The 17,477-nt window shown below is 35.0% G+C and overlaps 3 protein-coding genes and 1 non-coding gene across 4 annotated transcripts; all 4 read right to left on the reverse strand.

Annotated features, from left to right (window-relative positions):
• Positions 1-533: 533 nt before the first annotated feature.
• On the reverse strand, positions 534-10,386 carry LOC110865545 (plasma membrane ATPase 4). The gene is made up of 16 exons (XM_022114825.2): positions 10,049-10,386; positions 5,681-5,800; positions 5,345-5,581; positions 4,507-5,268; positions 4,313-4,435; positions 4,123-4,227; positions 3,887-4,031; positions 3,213-3,377; positions 2,898-3,136; positions 2,776-2,808; positions 2,597-2,678; positions 2,353-2,513; positions 2,096-2,269; positions 1,822-2,004; positions 973-1,154; positions 534-880 (listed from the first exon to the last, which is right to left on the reverse strand). Exons 1-16 carry the CDS (start codon positions 10,103-10,105, stop codon positions 784-786), a joined length of 2,865 nt encoding a protein of 954 aa, XP_021970517.1. The 5' UTR covers positions 10,106-10,386; the 3' UTR covers positions 534-783.
• A 3,080-nt stretch (positions 10,387-13,466) lies between these two features.
• On the reverse strand, positions 13,467-14,371 carry LOC110944802 (homeobox protein knotted-1-like 3). Its single transcript, XM_035974147.1, has 4 exons — positions 14,346-14,371; positions 14,252-14,261; positions 13,704-13,991; positions 13,467-13,586 (listed from the first exon to the last, which is right to left on the reverse strand). The coding sequence occupies exons 1-4, from the start codon at positions 14,369-14,371 to the stop codon at positions 13,467-13,469; spliced, it is 444 nt and encodes a 147-aa protein (XP_035830040.1).
• Positions 14,372-14,385: 14 nt separating this feature from the next.
• On the reverse strand, positions 14,386-15,110 carry LOC110864022. Its single transcript, XR_004861402.1, has 3 exons — positions 15,004-15,110; positions 14,603-14,752; positions 14,386-14,501 (listed from the first exon to the last, which is right to left on the reverse strand). It is a non-coding gene; the product is annotated as an uncharacterized LOC110864022 (transcript).
• Positions 15,111-15,147: 37 nt separating this feature from the next.
• LOC118479330 (transcriptional corepressor LEUNIG-like) lies at positions 15,148-15,610 on the reverse strand. Its single transcript, XM_035974148.1, has 2 exons — positions 15,387-15,610; positions 15,148-15,300 (listed from the first exon to the last, which is right to left on the reverse strand). Exons 1-2 carry the CDS (start codon positions 15,558-15,560, stop codon positions 15,148-15,150), a joined length of 327 nt encoding a protein of 108 aa, XP_035830041.1. The 5' UTR covers positions 15,561-15,610.
• Between the last annotated feature and the right edge of the window lie 1,867 nt (positions 15,611-17,477).

Consider the following 17,477-nt stretch of genomic DNA (forward strand, 5'->3'; position numbering starts at 1 on the left):
GTTTCCAACCAAACCATGTGGATTCCAACAATTAATCTTCTATACTTAAAAAATTGAGTTGAGTAAGCTACTTAAAATATTTACCTATAAAAATATGTATATGTATACATAAAACTGAAAATTACAAATAAAAAACCCAATCTGATTAATCACGAGTAATCTCGAGTAGTCGCTAGTCCCCGCCTCACCGACCGACTAGCGAGTTCTCCAACCTTGTTAATAACTAGATGATTTTTAATTACTTAAATTGTTATAAACATCATAATCATCACTCTCACGAAAGTAACCAAATGCATAGACTCATAACACGCTATAGCACGCTACAATAATCTTTTTAAAACAATTTTGATCTGACCGGTGTTTATCAAGATCTGTTGTAACCAACTTTCTAATTCACTCTAGTTTTACTAAAAAACGGTTGAGCATGTCGTTTTAGGCTTGCGAGTGCATCCCTAAAGGTCAAAGGGAAACACTGAACCAAGTGTGCATAAAAAGCACATCATGGCATTATTCACAGCATAACCAACAACCAAAGACAAGGAGATGGAAACTACATTATGGGAAATGTGCTACATGCTTTTCATTCTTTCTTAAACATACACAAAGCAGCAGCAACCATACGCGCAATAGTGCTCGAAAATGCGACTGGAAAACAAAACAGGACGAGTAAACAGTTTCATGGGGTTAAATCCCAGCATAAAATGCCTTTCCCCACACAAATTATCAACTTCTACTAGTCTCATACTATGTTTAAAAAAAGAGGGTTGTTTCACGCATCATCTCTCACACTGTGTAATGCTGTTGGATTGTGTCGATATCCAGCCCCTTCAGCTTCACCACCGACTCAACATGCCCCTTCAGTGTAAGCACCTCTCGAAGTCTGTACGTTGTCAAATGTCATAAACACGGTGTTAATTAAATTTAACCACAACCAACGTTTGCCATTTTAAAACTATGATCATCTTAACATACCTTGCAACTTCAGCACGTCTCTTGGCCTGTTCCGCTATTTCCGACAGTTCTCTGTAGCTGCTCTTTTCGTTAAAGATATTAGAGGTTTCCGGTGCTTGAAGACCATGCAATGTCCTCTGAGCAAGAGCCCATTGGGCTTCTCTCTCTTCTCTTCCATAATCCTTCTTCGTCGTGAAAGCCGTCTGTTTTGAAATCACACGGTTAAGCTCGTAATTCCGTCCATATGAAAACTTTATTACCATGTAACAACTAACAAGTTTTGTTAATAGTACATAGTTTTTATTGGCCCACATGTACAAAATTTATAGGTCCATGTTTGCTTTGACTTTTTTTATCAATTTAAATTCTTTATTTTGTTTCATTTGAATTATGTGCTGCTCCGATTATGTTTTATTAATATAATTTTCTTTATTTTGTTTTCATTTGGATGTATTAGCTGCTTTTATTCTTTATTAATTAGCTTTTTTATTACTTTAATGTTTATAAAACTAATTTTAGGGATATTTTATTTTAATTTTAAGTTTTTTATAAAAAAAATTGAATGTTTCATTATGACTTGCTTTTTTACATCTGATGTAAATTTCAATCGAAGCATGGGCTTACAAGTCGCCAACTCTGCTTCAAGGTTTCATTTCTTTATTAGTTTTTATTTCGTTTTCCTCTTACAACCTTTAAAATATGATATTTTATAAAATTTTGAATCTGTCGTTTGATGTGATTTTTTTGTTGAGTAAATACCAGTGTACATGTCGTCGAAACTGAGCCTTACAAATATTTAACACCCCCGCCGCAGCGCGTGGATAATATACCGCTAGTTTATTTCAAAAAGAAACATGAAGAAAAATGTACCTTGTTTTCAAGCATGTTGCGCCAGGCTTTCCCGCTAAGGATGTATCGAATAGCGAATTTCATAATATCGAGAGGGAAGTAGAACACGATGCTGTAGAGCCAGATGACACCGGCCCATCCCCACCCGACTCCCTTGATTCTTGCGAATTCCCACTCTGCGTAGACTGCTATTAGAGTCGCAACCTGAAGGTTTTCATAATAGCAACAGTTGTTAGTTTGTTAGAAAACAAAAGTCAGTTAGTATAAAAAACGTGAAAACGGGTCGTTTCTTTACCAGTTGTGCTGCTAGGAAAGCACCCAATAATAAGAGACCCGGGCGTTCAATAAACGACCAGCTGCGAGAACGCGTTACAAAAATCAAAGCCTGGCTGACTATACTGACTTGGAGATATAAAGCCGCCATCATCTCAACTTCACTATTTCTCAAAGATCTAACACCAAATTTTTCCTGCGTCACACAAACATAAAAAAGTGTTAGTTTGATGTGAGCTTGTGAAATTTCAGTTTCCGGTCAATCAATTCTGTACGTACTGTGAAGAAGTCGGTGTCTTTCATGATCCAGAAGAATATGACGGTCATCAGTGCAAGGTATCCTCCGAGCACGATTCCAGTGGCAAAGATCTCTTTTAGCTTCCAGCTGTCAGGTAACGGAGATGGTTTCACCCTATCCTTTGAGATGGTCATGATGGTACCTTTTGAGTACATACAATGGGAATTAGTGAAGTTACAGTTATGAAAATCAGACATATCAGGCGTAATGGAAGTGAAAACTCACCATCGTTAAGAATTGCAATAATCAAAACCATGAAGGGAGAGAAGTCAAACTTCCATATCAAAGCGATGAACATAAATCCAAACTACAAATGATTCAAATAATCACATGCCACATACAAAGGGATGAACATAATGTCATAATCCTAATGGGCAATGATTCAAATGTTACATATAACTTACCACAATACGAATGGTGATGGAGACGGCATAGATCTGCAAAAAGAAAAGATGTTAACAGTTAACACCTACAAACTGCTTGCATGGAATAATTATAATAAAATAAGGGAAAGAGAGGAACTAACAGTATAATTCTTCATTCTTTGGAAAATAGCGCGACTTGTAAGCACTGCACTGATAATAACACTAAGCCCAGGCTCGGTAAGCACGATGTCCGAAGCACTCCTTGCAGCATCTGTAGCATCAGCAACAGCAATTCCAATGTCTGCTTTCTTCAAAGCAGGGGCGTCATTCACACCATCTCCAGTCATCCCACATATGTGCTTTCTTTCTTGTAACTTCTTCACAATCTCATACTTGTGTTCTGTATATTTAGATCAAAAGAGTCAGTATATCAAGATATAATATAATATATTAATACCAATCAAAGGAGCACTAACCTGGAAAAACTCCTGCAAATCCATCGGCTTTCTCTATCAACTCTTCAATAGGAAGTGTTGCAATGGATGGATCCTTGTGGCCACCGAGCAAAGAAGAAGAAGGGTACATGTTTGTTCCCATACCGAGCCGTCTACCAGTCTCCTTAGCAATGGCAAGTTGGTCGCCTATAAATGATACAGTCATAATTAGATAAAAAAAGAAAGAGTAAAATGCCATTTTCCTCCTTGTGGTTTGGCCAGTTTTGCGAGTTTCGTCCAAAGGTTTGTTTTTCCGCATCTGGATCCAAAAGATTTGAAATCTTGTCATTTTCATCCGGCTCGTTAACTCCATCCATTTTTCTTTGTTAATTCAGGGGTATTTTCGTCTTTTTTGTTAACTTAAAGGGCAATTCGGTCTTTTTTTTACTTTATGTACAAGCATTTAGCATAATGTACAAGTACGCAAAGCCCTTTAAGTTATAAAAAAAAGACGGAAATACCCCTGACTTAATGGAGAAAAATGGATGGAATTAACGAGATGGATCAGAAATGGCAAGATTTCAAACCTTTTGGATCCAGATGCGGAATAACAAACCTTTTGACGAAAGTGGCAAAGCTGGCCAAACCTCAAGCATGAAAAATGGCTTAAAATTAAAAGTAGTTATTCAATATAATCAGAAGATATAGTTGATTACCGGTAATCATTTTGACATTTACACCAAGATGGAGAGCTTGGCGAATGGTCTCAGCACTGTCATGCCTTGGTGGGTCGAATAGGGACAACAATCCAACAAATTGCCATGGTCCACCTGGGCCTTCTTTTGTTTTTTCAGGCACTTCCTACAAAATCATCACAATGAAAAGAGTAAGTAATCACGATCATAAAATCAAAAATAGATGTGTGTGCATACAAATGATGTATAATCCTGACCTGTTTTCCAACAGCCAAAGAACGCAACCCACGTTCAGCAAATTTATCAATCATTGCGTGAACTTTCTTTTTCATATCTTCTTTGCATCCACAGAGGGTCAAAATCTGAAAAAAAAAGTTTGGATATATAACCAACTGATTCTGTGATTCATGAGGATCATAATAAAATAAGAAAATAAGTTAAAATTACCTGTTCTGGAGCACCTTTGCTTGTTCTATGCCAATTTCCACGCTCATCGATGTACGTCAAAGCTGTCCTCTTGTCAACAGGGTTAAATGGAAAGAAGTGAACCTCTCTAATTCCAGCTCGTGCCTACAAAGTCACGTATGTCATCGATGAGCATGAAATCAGATTGAAACGAAAGCATTTTAGTTATCAGATACCTCTTTAGGATCAGCAAGGGTTCCAACAATGGCAGCATCAATAGCATCCTGGTTCTCAGTCCTAGAAGCCCTAGCAGCATAAAGCAGCACCTGCTCCTTATCGACACCTTTTGCAAACACCTCAATTAAATTTTTATCAACTGTAAGCTTGTTAAGTGTCAGTGTTCCCGTCTTATCACTGCAAAGCACATCCATTCCAGCCATTTCTTCAATTGCAGTCATTCTTTTAGTAATAGCACCCTGCTGTGAAAGCCTATGCGATCCAATAGCCATGGTGACCGAAAGCACAGTAGGCATAGCAATCGGAATTCCACCGATAAGCAACACCAAAAGATTGTCAATCCCACTTCTGTACTGCCTGTGCTGAATCGGGTACATGACGATTATCTCAACCAACATTCCAACAGCAATGGAGCAGATACAGAAGTTTCCGATCGCCGTAAGAACTTGTTGGAAATGACCAACTTGGTTAGTGCTATCCACAAGATGTGCAGCCTTTCCGAAGAAAGTGTGCACACCAGTGGCGATAACAACCGCTTCGATTTCACCTTGCTTGCAAGTTGATCCGGAGAACACCTCGTCATACGGATTCTTGTTCACAGGAAGTGATTCACCAGTAAGGGCAGATTGGTCAATCTTTAACGGATCACCTTCTAGAAGACGAGCATCAGCAGGAACAATATCACCAAGTTTGATACTGATAATATCTCCCGGGACCAAGATGGAAGCTTCTTGTTCACTCCAACGACCATCCCGAAGAACCTGCAGTAACGACAGATTCGTCAATCTTTGAACTTATAGCGGCATTTATATATCGGTCAATTAAGTTTCGGAATACCTTGGTTTTAGGGGCGAGACCAGCCATAAGTGCAGCAGCCGCGTTTCCAGCATTGTTTTCTTCAATAAAACTGATGGTTGAGTTAATAACAAGAAGGCAAACAATACCAACAAAGTCTTGCCAATCTGGTGGCTTTCCACCTCCATTAGCCATTGCGATTGCCATAATGGCTGCAGCTTCCATGACCCACGATAGAGGATTCCACATGAACCCGAGAAACTTGAGTATTTTGCTTTCCTGTGCTCATTATAACATATAAAAATCATTAAGCATTTGGAAAGAAAACAGAATCCAACATAAGTTTGATCATGATCATGATTGAAGTAATGAAAATACTTTTTTCTCCTCCAATTTGTTGGGTCCGAAAATTTGCAGTCTCGCAGCTCCTTCATCTGAGGTTAGACCTTCTCGGTTACATTTCAACTGTTGAAACACCTCCTCAATCGGTACTTTCTCCTGTAATTATATGTCGAGAACGTTACCATTCTGTTAGATCCACAGTAATACTAGATAAACTTGTATGATAAACAACTGAATGGACAACGTTGCCATATGTCAGCTGCTTGTGTCATGATGCATGCTTGGATAACACTTAAGATTGTATTTGTTAACTTGTTTAGTTATAATGACTTGTACTCTTTGAAACAGGTATCATGCAGTGGGTTTGGTCATTGTAGTAATAAAAGAAAAGTTTCAACTTAATTTACATGCCTTTGATAGTAAGGTAAGACTCGAAAGTATCAAGTAAAGTCACATATAAGCATGCATTTATACATTAAAAATACAAATAATTCAATTAAAGACAAACAATAATTAATTACAAATTAACAAAATAAAATATTATTATTACTGCTTTAGATTATCTTCATGTTTATCTTTACTTTATTTTTATATATTTATATTCCAAAATTCCATGTGTCTGTTATAGGGTTCCAATGATTATGACCCACCACAAAAAAAATCAGGAAAGAGAATCAAGAATTAAGGTCCACTGAAAATGGGAACAATTCTTTTTTTTATTTAGAAATTAATTAAAAATAAAGTGCAGGGAAAAACCAAACTATCTACCAAAGGGTTTGTCCCTTTACCACTTTTTGCTAAGGTGGTTTGGACACACACATAGATATGGAAACTAGACAGACATGTAACGTGACTGGCCATCACTTGTTGGTGAGGTTTGGCATATATCCCAATTCCCTTATCAAATTCACAACTTTAAGATACTTTAGGCTAATTGGGTGCGGTGTGTGTGTTTGTGTGTCTCGGGGGATGTTACCAAAAAAAGTCGCATATAACTCTGTTAAGTCCCAGGTGAGAAATATAATATATGTATATACGTGTGTGCGCACACAATAGTAACACTAATGGTTATAAAAGTGATATCATAAATTCCAAACTGGTAGAGGTGTTCACGGTCCAGTTTTTTGACAAAAAAACTTTGGTCTGAACCGTTAACCATGGTTTCAATAAACAACAATTCAAACGGGCTGGGTTGGTTGGGTCGACCGGTTCAGTCAAAAAGGTTCGATTGTAGCGGTTAGAACTAGTTTTTTTTTTTTACTTTTTATATTGAATATTGTTTGAGTTAAAACAAAAAAAAAGTATTACATATATAAAATAACCATATGTTTCAGAAAAAAAATAGTACAGGTTAAAGAACTAACTTATTTACACGGCTAGTTACAATTTCCCATACTATTCAGTTTAAATGATTCAGTCATTTTGATACATGGAAGATATACTGATTTACAATTTTTAAAAGAATCATTCAAATTGAATAGTTCTTATTTTCATTCGGTGGAAATAAGATAGAGGGTGTGAGAATAGTGTAACAGCATTCACATCCTGTTTATCATGATTACACTAAAATCAACTAATTTTATCTCCCCTATTCAATTAAATAATATTTTTATAAATTTATCATTGCATTCTTTTTCCTCTATTCAAAATCACTTTCTAAATTTTTTTTTTTTTAAATTAAAGATAAACAGTGTTTTTCATATTTGCATATAAATAGTAACTAGTGGGATTACCCGCGCTTCGCAGCGGGTTTTGATCAGTATCAGTTCGGTCAGATACAGTACCAACACTCAAAATAGCAACCGAAAAAGATATGCACAAGAAGATATTGATACTTGTTTACATCGATAGAAAACCATAAAAACGAATGCCAATATCGGTATCGATGTTTTTCAGCTGGTAACAATTCGATTCATCAAGCTAAAGTTATCATACTGGCAATTGTTACCACTACGGTATAAAAATACTCTATTGCGAACACAACTCTATTTTTGACAAACTTTATACCGCCAAAGAAAACTATAAAAATAAATATGGTACCAGTACCGATGTAGTTCAGATGGTATCGGCACAATTTCTTACGATAAAGAAACAAAATCGGCTATATTTGACTCGTTCAAATATATATAAACGAAAAACAAAATATATTAAAAGTAATTATAATAATACAATATTATAATAATAATAATAATACTACAGTAATAGAAATTTTAAATTTTAAAGAAAAAAATAACAAAAATTATTATTAAAAGTAAAAGTAAAAAAAAAAACAATAACAATAAAAATTTATTGTTAATTAAGTTTGCTTGATACAAAAGTTAAATTAAATATATATTTTTAGATGTATAATTAGATGTTACTGTTTATCCTCTTTGAAAATGTAAGGATGTATAATAGTAATATATTTCTCAGCGTTAGCGTTGATAAATTTAAAAAGTTGAAATATAATATTGTTTTTCTAGGGAAGTGAGTAAAACAGAAAACTGTACACATGGGGTGGCTGATTAAAAACAACCCGAACAAAGACATGGAGGGTTGAGTAACGCAAGTTGACTTTCCATTTAACTTAAAAGGGTGGGACCTACACAACCCCCATCCACTCAAAAGACGGCACCTTGGATCAGAGCAACAAACGGGTGGGTATCACTCACGTACCGAATACCAAAAAGGCCCTAAAAGCCAACCAAACCACACGAGAAAGCAAGGGTACATCGGGTATTCCTTGCCAAAAAAAAAACTAAAAAAAATATATTCTTACCAAAAATATATGCAAAAATTAAATTAATTTAATACAAAAAATTATCTTTACTAGCTTTGACAGGAATATAAGGATGTTACGTATCTAAATTTAGATGTGAAACTCTTAAATTAAGTCGGTTTTATTATTGTATGAAAACGATGACATTTTAATAAGACATCTAGAGACTACTTTTCCGAGTTTTGCTATTTTTGTTAAATATTTGTCAAAGAAAGAACTTTTGATTTGAATGGTATAATTAGAAATATATATATATATATATATATATATATATATATATATAGTTTCTACCTATTTTATCAAAGTGACATAGCTTTGATGCATATTAACTACAATAATATGATTTCGAGTATCTTTGGGTGTATCAGTGTATGATAGCAATACAAATTAGTGATTTGGTCTTTAACTTCTCGTAACATTTTTTATAAAATGAATTAGAAACTATTATTCTTTTACCTGATAAACAAAAATCCGAGAAACAAGGTTAGAATAAATTGACCAAAGAAAAACATAAAATAAGACCAAGGTACCACGGAAATGTACCCGCATTCAACAATCAACATACACATTAAATTATTTTATTAAAATTAAGATGCTTAGGAAACTAAAACAGTTACAACATAGAGAATATTATTTCTTTTTTAAGGTTATACCGTATATAATAATATTTTCTATACACAGTAATCTTTTATTCAGATAGAAACGTATAAGTGGATGACAATTGTGATGCGTGCAAAAAATAAAGATCATTATATTGTGCAATTAATGCATACTATTTGTTTAATTATAAATCATTTACTTTTTTTCCCTTCTATTTAAAAATAAACAGAAATAAAGTACTATCACAACAGAATATATTCAGATTTAATGCCTAACAAATATCCGACTTTTCCAATGATATTCTAACAACTTAGCGTAACAATAAATCAAAATAAAAAATATGCAATAAAAATATAGTCAGATTTTTTCAATGTTTCCTCTCTAATTTATTCAAATCACTTTAAAAAAATTAAAGACTCTACCAACTGATCAAAGCTAGAGTAACTTAACTTCAAATTGAGTAAACATCTTCCGTTGCATGTAAATACAAATTTGAATAAACAAAAAATTTGACCAGTTTACCGTTAAGCTGTGATTACCGCATAATACATTTTATATACAGTAGTAGTACATAACTGATCGACTTATGTATTAAAATTAAATCATATAAATAAAATTTTAATTTAAATATTTAAATATTTAAATATAATATAAATATAAACAAAAGGAAACTAGTAATTAATTTGTCGATTAGCATGTAAACCGTACAAAAAAATAAAATCATTATTACTTTAACAATCAAAACGTAACTGATCTCAAAGGAATAACAAAAGGTAGTCAGTGAAGTAAAGTGTGAAGAGAAGAATTCGCATGCTAAAGCATCAAAAAGCAAATCACAAAACAAAATTATCATGAATATCATGACGCAATTTACTAACGATGACGTTATGTTAATCGTGTTCATCGCAATCTCAAATCGAATTCAAATCAACATCAAATTAAACCTAAATTGAAATGAAATTCAAGTTCAATGACAACAACAACGATCGATCGATCGATGAAAAATCAAAACAGTAGAGAAAACAAAAGTAAATGAAGAGTCATACCAGATCAATAGTTTCGTTTTTAATCTCTTCGAGACTGAGAGCCTTATCGGTCCCCATGGTTGCAGCGGTTGAGAGCAGAAATCACCGTCGATATCGCCGAGAAATGAACGAACGGAGTGATATTAATGTGTGATGAAGTGCATCCAATCAGTAGGTTTATGATGTGAGAGAATCAATGGCGTCTGAATCTGTATACAAACTCCAACGCGAGAGAGTTTTAGAGAGAGAGAGAGAGAGAGAGAGAGAGAGAGAGAGTTTTAGAGAAAGAGATGCAGGGGTTTTAGAGGTGAGGGGTAGTGTGCCTTTATACTTCACCAGACCTTCTTCCTCCACCTGTTGAAGCCTCCACTTTCATGTTTATTATTTATTTTAATTTTTTTTTTTTTTTTTTTTTTTTGCTTTGCTTTATTTGGTTCTTTGTTACTTTTATGAAACACTAAAGTAATTGACTATATATTTAGGGTAAGGTTATTTACAAATAAATTGTGTTAAAGGTTAGAAATGAGAATATTTTTTTATTTAATTTTTTTCCTAGTTGCTCAAGCATTAAAGGTGAGAAATGAGAAAATTTTTTATTTAATTTTTTTCCTAGTTGCTCAAGCATGTTTTCTTTGTAGAGTAACTAGATGATGCCTCGCCCGCGTTGCGGGGCGATGGCCGAATAATTCTCAATCAATTAAAAAACACTATTATAGTTTTGTTAGGAAAAAAAAACTAAAACGATGACAAGACCGTAGTTCTAAGCTCAGGGCAAAACTGTAGTTTGTCAGGATTAATGAGCGAGTGTTAGCCAGCTCCTTCACATGGAAAAAAATTAAATTCAGTCAACCAATTAAAAAAACACTCTTATAGTTTTGCTAAAAAAACTAAAACGATAGCAATATTATAATTTGAACTAAGGGCAAAGTTGTATTTGTTGAGTTGGGTAAAATCGTAATTTGCCAAAAGTTAAAGTGATGTCAATACTATAAATTTGAACCAGGGACAAAATCGTAATACAACTTTGCACTAAGGACAAAATCGTAATTTTAAGCTGGGGACAAAACTATATTTTTAATTTAAACTGGGGCAAAATCATAATTTTGAATTGGGGAGCAAAAGCATACTTTTATTTTAAACCGGGCAAAAACATAATTTTAAGCTGAAGACGAAATCATAATTTTTGAAACGGGGCGGAAATGCAAAATCGTCATTTTTAGTTTGGGGCAAAAGCAAAAATTTATTTTGAACTGGGGCCAAAATTGTAATTGTAATATGGGGATAAAAGTACAATTTTAAACCGAGGGCAAAATCGTAATTTTAAGCGAGGGATAAAAACATAATTTTATTTTGAAGTGAGGCAAAAACGTAATTTTATTTTAAATTAAGGATGAAACCGTAATTTTAAAATGAATATAAAAGAATAAAACGGTTTTTTTTTTCTAACTTGATTTTGTATATGTAGAAAATAATCATATTGTTTTTTAGGTTTTTGGACTATTGTAGAGTAATAATCATATTGTTTTTTAGGTTTTTGGACTAAAACACATGGTTGAGAAGATGGAAAAAAATTAAAAAATAAAAAAAAAATCATTCATTTTTTTTATGCTTAACTAGTAATTAAACCCTCACGCGCAACGGCGCGGGTACATTTTAAACCTCGAATGGATTAGTCTAAACGTTATGTTATGCGTTAATCATGTGAAAGCGCACGTTTTCACGTATCCAAAAAAAGTTTAATTCGAAACGTATACCAACTCAAATTTATACTGACACGTACATAAAAATACGCACATAATAATAGTTTTTTTAAGTAAACGAACGAAATAGCCAAATGCACAAAATGGAGTAATAATGAAGGCGTTAAAAATGCAAATTTTAAAAGTTGTTGTAAAACTTATCAAATGGATTAGTAGTCTAGGGGTTAAATAAAGTAGTATTTTAGGGGTTAAAATTGTGATTTCAAGAGTTAAGGAAGTGTAAAAAAAAAGTTAAAAGTACAAATGTCTAAAGTGGAGGGGGTCGGTTGGAAATCCCACCGACTGTCGTCTTGAAGATTATAGATAATAGCTTATGATTCGCCAATGATCCCCAGTCCAATTCGTTTGGAGGGAGGCAGTAAGGTTTACCCACTTTAGTGGGGTTCCTTACCGGGTGGTCACTGGTTCGACTCCAAGGCCGACCCACAACCCATTGGCACGTAGTTGTGGGGTTCGTGGTGTTTCGATGCCTAGTGCCTGCCACGGATAGAATGTGACTTGTGTGTACAGTTTGATCGTTTTACCAGTTGCGCTAGCTGTTCAAAAAAAATAGCTTATGATTAACTTCATCCATCTTTTAGTTAAATCTTACTCACATGAGAGGCGTGTGATAAACGAATACTTATTTAACCATCAAAATTGAAGGAAACATATATTATTTAAGCGTACAATCCTATTTAGCATATATGCTTCAAAAGCATAAACTTATAATATGAGTGTGGAACTCTAGAAAGATTTAATATTTTGTAGAAATAAAATAAAAATTTTAAATACTAATCTCTTTCATTGAAAATCCGACGAGCAGTTTTGAGACTCAAGTAAGGGGCTGTCTGGCAACATCTGAATGGTTAAGTGCTGAACTAGTAAGAGGTCTGAATCATTAAGTGCTAAACCAATAAGAGGTCTGAACCATTAAGAGCCTGTATCATTCTTAACCGTTCAGAGGCAAATGTCTGACCAATTTAGATTAGAGGTCTTAAACATTTAGACTCTGTATAAATCTTAACCTTTCAGAGGCAAATGTCTGAACCATTCAGACATCTGCTCGTGAAACAAACAGTCTGAACCATTAAGTGTTGAACCAGTAAGAGATCTGAACCATTAAAAGCCTCATTAAAAGGTAAACAAACAGCCCCTAAGTCACATTTGTTATGATTCAAATTAGCTTTAAAAATAGCGGAGTAATCAATATTGTCCTCATAACTCATTTAACAATGCTTAATTAAATTCAGATTCACATTTGTTATACCTTCTTCATTGTTGCATTCTAAGGCAGTACGAATCTTTAATTGTGGGATGGTGATAAATTTGTTGTCCACCTCTACCTTGATAGTGCCCCCATCAAATCAAATGTGACTTACTTGAGTCCCAAAACTGCTTATTAGATTTTCAGTGAAAGAAAATAGTATTTAACATTTTATTTCTACAAAATATTACATCCAACTTTAATACATACTAGGATTTAAACCTCGCGCGTGCTTCGCAGCGCGCAGACGGTCAAAATAATTACTGTGTTCAAAACTCGATAACATTTATGTTCCATTTGTGCAAAACATGAACTCCATACATAAAAGTATAAAACAAAACAAAAGCAACCCATCCCATCAAACAAATTCGCATCACCGTCGTCTGTCCACTTGATCATCATCATCATCATCAAACAACAACATGAACATATATCAAACCGAAATCCAAACCAACAAAGCCACAAAACCTGTCAAGCTCTGTAGGGACTGCTCGATCTCCCAACACGCGATAACAGCTTCCATAGCGTTAACACGAACATGTTGTTGCAGTTTCTCTTTAAAAGAACAAAGCAACAGAACATAATGAGTCCGCATTATAGCACAAATAAAAAAAATCAATCAGTTTCAATTTTCAAACCATAACAATAGAACAAACTCGCAATCTTTTACTCGTACCATGAATTGATCAAGCTCCTTATCATCACCAAGATTACCACCCTGCCTACCGAGACCCGAATACTTCGCGACAACATGTTGTGATTGCGCCAGCTGTGCATCGATCCTGGGCAGCTGATCCACGGGAGTCGCAATTCGCAAACAAGACACGTGAGCCAACAACTGCTCGTCAAGCGAGTGTGACAGTACCTCGGCTTTGTATCGAGCATTTTGCCAGTTTACAGCCGCTTCACCGCCACCTACCTCACTATCTCCTAGCTCACCTACCCCATTATTATCCACCTGTATACACAGTCACAAAATCCCATAAGAATAGTTTTAATGTAGGCCAAAACTAAATGTTGCTATCAATAGTTTAAACACAGACTTAAACTCTATATTAGTATATCACAATTACATAATGTCTCTACTAATAACAACATCAACAGTAGTTAATGAAACAAAAAACTAATAAACTCTTTACACAGATCCAAAATCCACAACAATTACATGATTTCTCTACTGATTAATTACAAATCAAACTTTTTTAACTTTCTATTAACTTTTAACTTTCTATTAATAAAAATTAAAATTTTTTAAGAATTAATACTAAAAAATACGTAATATAGTAAAATTTTAGTTTTTTAACTTCAGTACCTTGAATAGACGAGTGCAACTACCATTATTTACGCTCTAATAGCGTATCTCCCAATCCCCGTCACACGAACAGAGGAGGTCGTCTTTGTTCGGGTGGAAATCCAATGACATCACAGATGCAGAATGTCCCATAAAGGTACGCAGAGAAAAACCAGGCTGTAAGTGAAGTCAAAGTCAAAACAAAATAGTCAAGAGGACTGTTTAGACAGAATATTTAGAGGGTGGAACATAAAGTCAGCAAATTTTAGTCAACTAACATTGTCGGCATCCCAGACACGGACGGTTTTATCAAAAGATGATGTGGCAAGGCGCGGCATACTTGGGCTGAAACGCACATCCGTGATCATCGATGAATGTTCTTCGAGAGTCGTCTTCAGCTTTATAGCATCTGTATAACACAGTACAGCCTGCATCCCAAAACTTACGAGTTATTACCATAAATATAAAATGTTGAGTAAAATGCCATTTTCATCCCTGAGGTTTGGCCAGTTTTGCAACTTTCGTCTAGTGGTTTGTTTTTCCGCATCTTGATCCAAAAGGTTTAAAATCTTGCCATTTTCATTCGGCCCGTTGGACGGAATTCGCAAAACTGGCCAAACCTTAAGAATGTAAATGGCATTTTACTCTAAATTGTTGCAGGTTTAATTCTATTATTTACCTTTTTATCATGACCACCAGTAGCAAGAAATTTACCATCTGAAGAGAAATGACAGCAAACAACCTTGTTTGCACTAGCCCGAATAGAATTAACCTCCGTAAAAGTAAAACCTAAGATCAAACAATAAATAAACTTATGAAACTCTCACGTCTCACCTTTGCTCACATCCATACAACGACCGACAGTATCCCTTAAATTGGTATCATCATTTGATAAAAAAGACTCAACGTTATCATCAAGAGATCCATCCTCCACAAAACGTTCCATGTCAGCCTGCACAATGTCCTTATCATCCCACTGCAACAGTATAATTTATATCCATTTAAAGAAAACTAAAAAACCAAACCAGACCCACTTACATACGACACACGTGTCATACTCACCAATTGATTTGACGGAGATGAAAGCGTTGTGGGCCCATCAGGCCAGAACATCATTAACGGTTTTGACGTATTATCGTTATGTGGCAAAGCTGGCATTGAGATCACATCTCCAGGTGTGTGAGTTGACGGTGTCGACGGTGCTGAACTCGGTGACGGCCCAGCTGTGTTAGCCATTCCTGAGCTGTTGGCGGGTCCCGAAGATGACACGGGCTGCTTTCTTTTTCTTCCAGTCTGGTTTTTCAAAAGCGTTAAATCGCATTAGCATCTTGTTACCACCTTGATTTGATCCTAAACGTAAAAAGGGCGTATTCAGTATTCAGTCATATACTTATGTGAAGTGATTTAAGTAAATGGACAATGAAAATTAAACTAAAAGAACAAAGCTTTTAACTTTCTATTAACTTTTAACTTTCTATTAATAAAAATTAAACTTTTTTAAGAATTCATATTAACCTGCTTCTTTGTGGACCTCAATGATGGTTATCGTCATCATTACTCTTACCTAACAAAGTGAAAGTTCTTTCTTAATGGAATCGTTTAGGAAGAGTAGCAGTTGTCAACGGTTCGTTAGTTATTTCACATGAAACCCGAATCACTTTCATGACTCGATAACAAACCTAAAGAACATAGTGCATTGCTAAAAAACAGGTCTGCAGTTCCAACAGGCTACCACTTATCATGGTCCATTATATCTCAAAATACAAATTCCAAAATAATTTTTATTCCACCAGTAGGATAACTCACAATCGATTTTGGAAGTCCACTTATCAGCAGCTCATTTGCGATACACCTATTCTAAAAAAGGAAAACCCACAAATACCCACAATCAAGTCGTTGAAACCCTCCAAAAAGGAACTAATTTGGTGAAAACAAATCAGACCTGAACTCGGAGCGAAGAACCCTAAAAGCCCCAAAACTAAAAGTACCTACAACTGAATTCACTGAAAAATACCTAAAAAATAGCAAGTTAAGTTTAGGGTTAGGATTACTTACAGCTAAACTCACGCGACAAACTAAATTGTTGTTACGTTCGGTTCGTTTTCTTGCCGGAAATCGCCAAAAATCTGTAAATAGAGAAGAATTAAACCCTAAACGAATGGAAACAACGCAAAAGAGAGTTGGAGCTTACGAGTTACGAATGACGGCGGTGGTTTCCTGCCGGATTTCACCGGAAGAGTGCTGGAAATCTTGAAGACGGTAGTTTATTGATGGAGCATAAAAGTGTAACACCCCGTGTTTTCGAATGTCAAAGTCAAAGTCAAAGTCCAAGTCAACTTAGACTTCTTTGACTGATAATAGTTCTTTTTGCTTTTTGTATTATGTAGAGTAAGTGTTGTCTAAATAAAAATGATCGGATGTTTAATCAATGCGACGATTTACGACTGTGAATAGTAGGAAGTAACAATGCGATAAAGTTAATCAATCGATAATCAAGTTAATCAAATCAATCATCGAACTCGAACCTCGAATTATGCGAATTTTGGTATTGCTATACGTGTGTGTGCCTTATGTGTTACTCGTGCATGTTTACTTTATATTTTGTGTGGTATTCAATCGAATCAATTGAAACTCGAATCGAAACTCGAAAAGCAATCAAACTCAATCGAAACCGATATCGAAACGTGATTTATAGATGATTGTATGTTAGATATAGTAGTTGGGACTGAAAGTAATTTGACTAGGAACTCTATCGTATTCGTATCATCGTCCATCGAAATCAAAATATCAAAAATCGTCGCGAAACACTCAAGAAGGTGTTCCTGATCGAACAGGAATCACCGATCGAACAGGCTAGCCGATCGAACATGATGTTCGATCGAGCAGCCCAGCCGATCGGAGGTCTTGGCCGATCGGTTGACACTTTCCTCTTTTGGAGCCTATAAATAGCCATGTCATTGTCATTCTTTCTACTTTTGGAAAGCTCTGACCGAACCAGCCCTTATTCTTCACCTTTTCTCAGATTTCTCTCAACTCCGGTAAGTTTTCACTCTAATTCTTGTACGTTCTTGATCATTACACGATTCTACACCTTTCTATCTTTCAAAACTTGAATTCTAACCGTGAAATCACCAAGATCTAAGTGTTCTTGGA

Source organism: Helianthus annuus, chromosome 6, assembly GCF_002127325.2.
Source record: "Helianthus annuus cultivar XRQ/B chromosome 6, HanXRQr2.0-SUNRISE, whole genome shotgun sequence".
In the NCBI taxonomy this organism is placed as follows: domain Eukaryota; kingdom Viridiplantae; phylum Streptophyta; class Magnoliopsida; order Asterales; family Asteraceae; genus Helianthus; species Helianthus annuus.

Excerpts from the sequence above, each read along its gene's own strand:
- LOC110865545 (XM_022114825.2), bottom strand. The coding sequence starts at position 10,105 with ATGGGGACCGATAAGGCTCTCAGTCTCGAAGAGATTAAAAACGAAACT. Across the intron at positions 5,269-5,344 it reads GTCTCGCCCCTAAAACCAAG|GTTCTTCGGGATGGTCGTTG; the intron begins GTATTCCGAAAC and ends TCGTTACTGCAG. Across the intron at positions 2,679-2,775 it reads CCATCACCATTCGTATTGTG|TTTGGATTTATGTTCATCGC; the intron begins GTAAGTTATATG and ends AATCATTTGTAG.
- LOC110944802 (XM_035974147.1), bottom strand. The coding sequence starts at position 14,371 with ATGGTAGTTGCACTCGTCTATTCAAG. Across the intron at positions 13,587-13,703 it reads TTGATCAATTCATGGTACGA|AAACTGCAACAACATGTTCG; the intron begins GTAAAAGATTGC and ends TCTTTTAAAGAG.
- LOC118479330 (XM_035974148.1), bottom strand. The coding sequence starts at position 15,560 with ATGGCTAACACAGCTGGGCCGTCACCGAGTTCAGCACCGTCGACACCG. Across the intron at positions 15,301-15,386 it reads CATCTCCGTCAAATCAATTG|TGGGATGATAAGGACATTGT; the intron begins GTGAGTATGACA and ends ATACTGTTGCAG.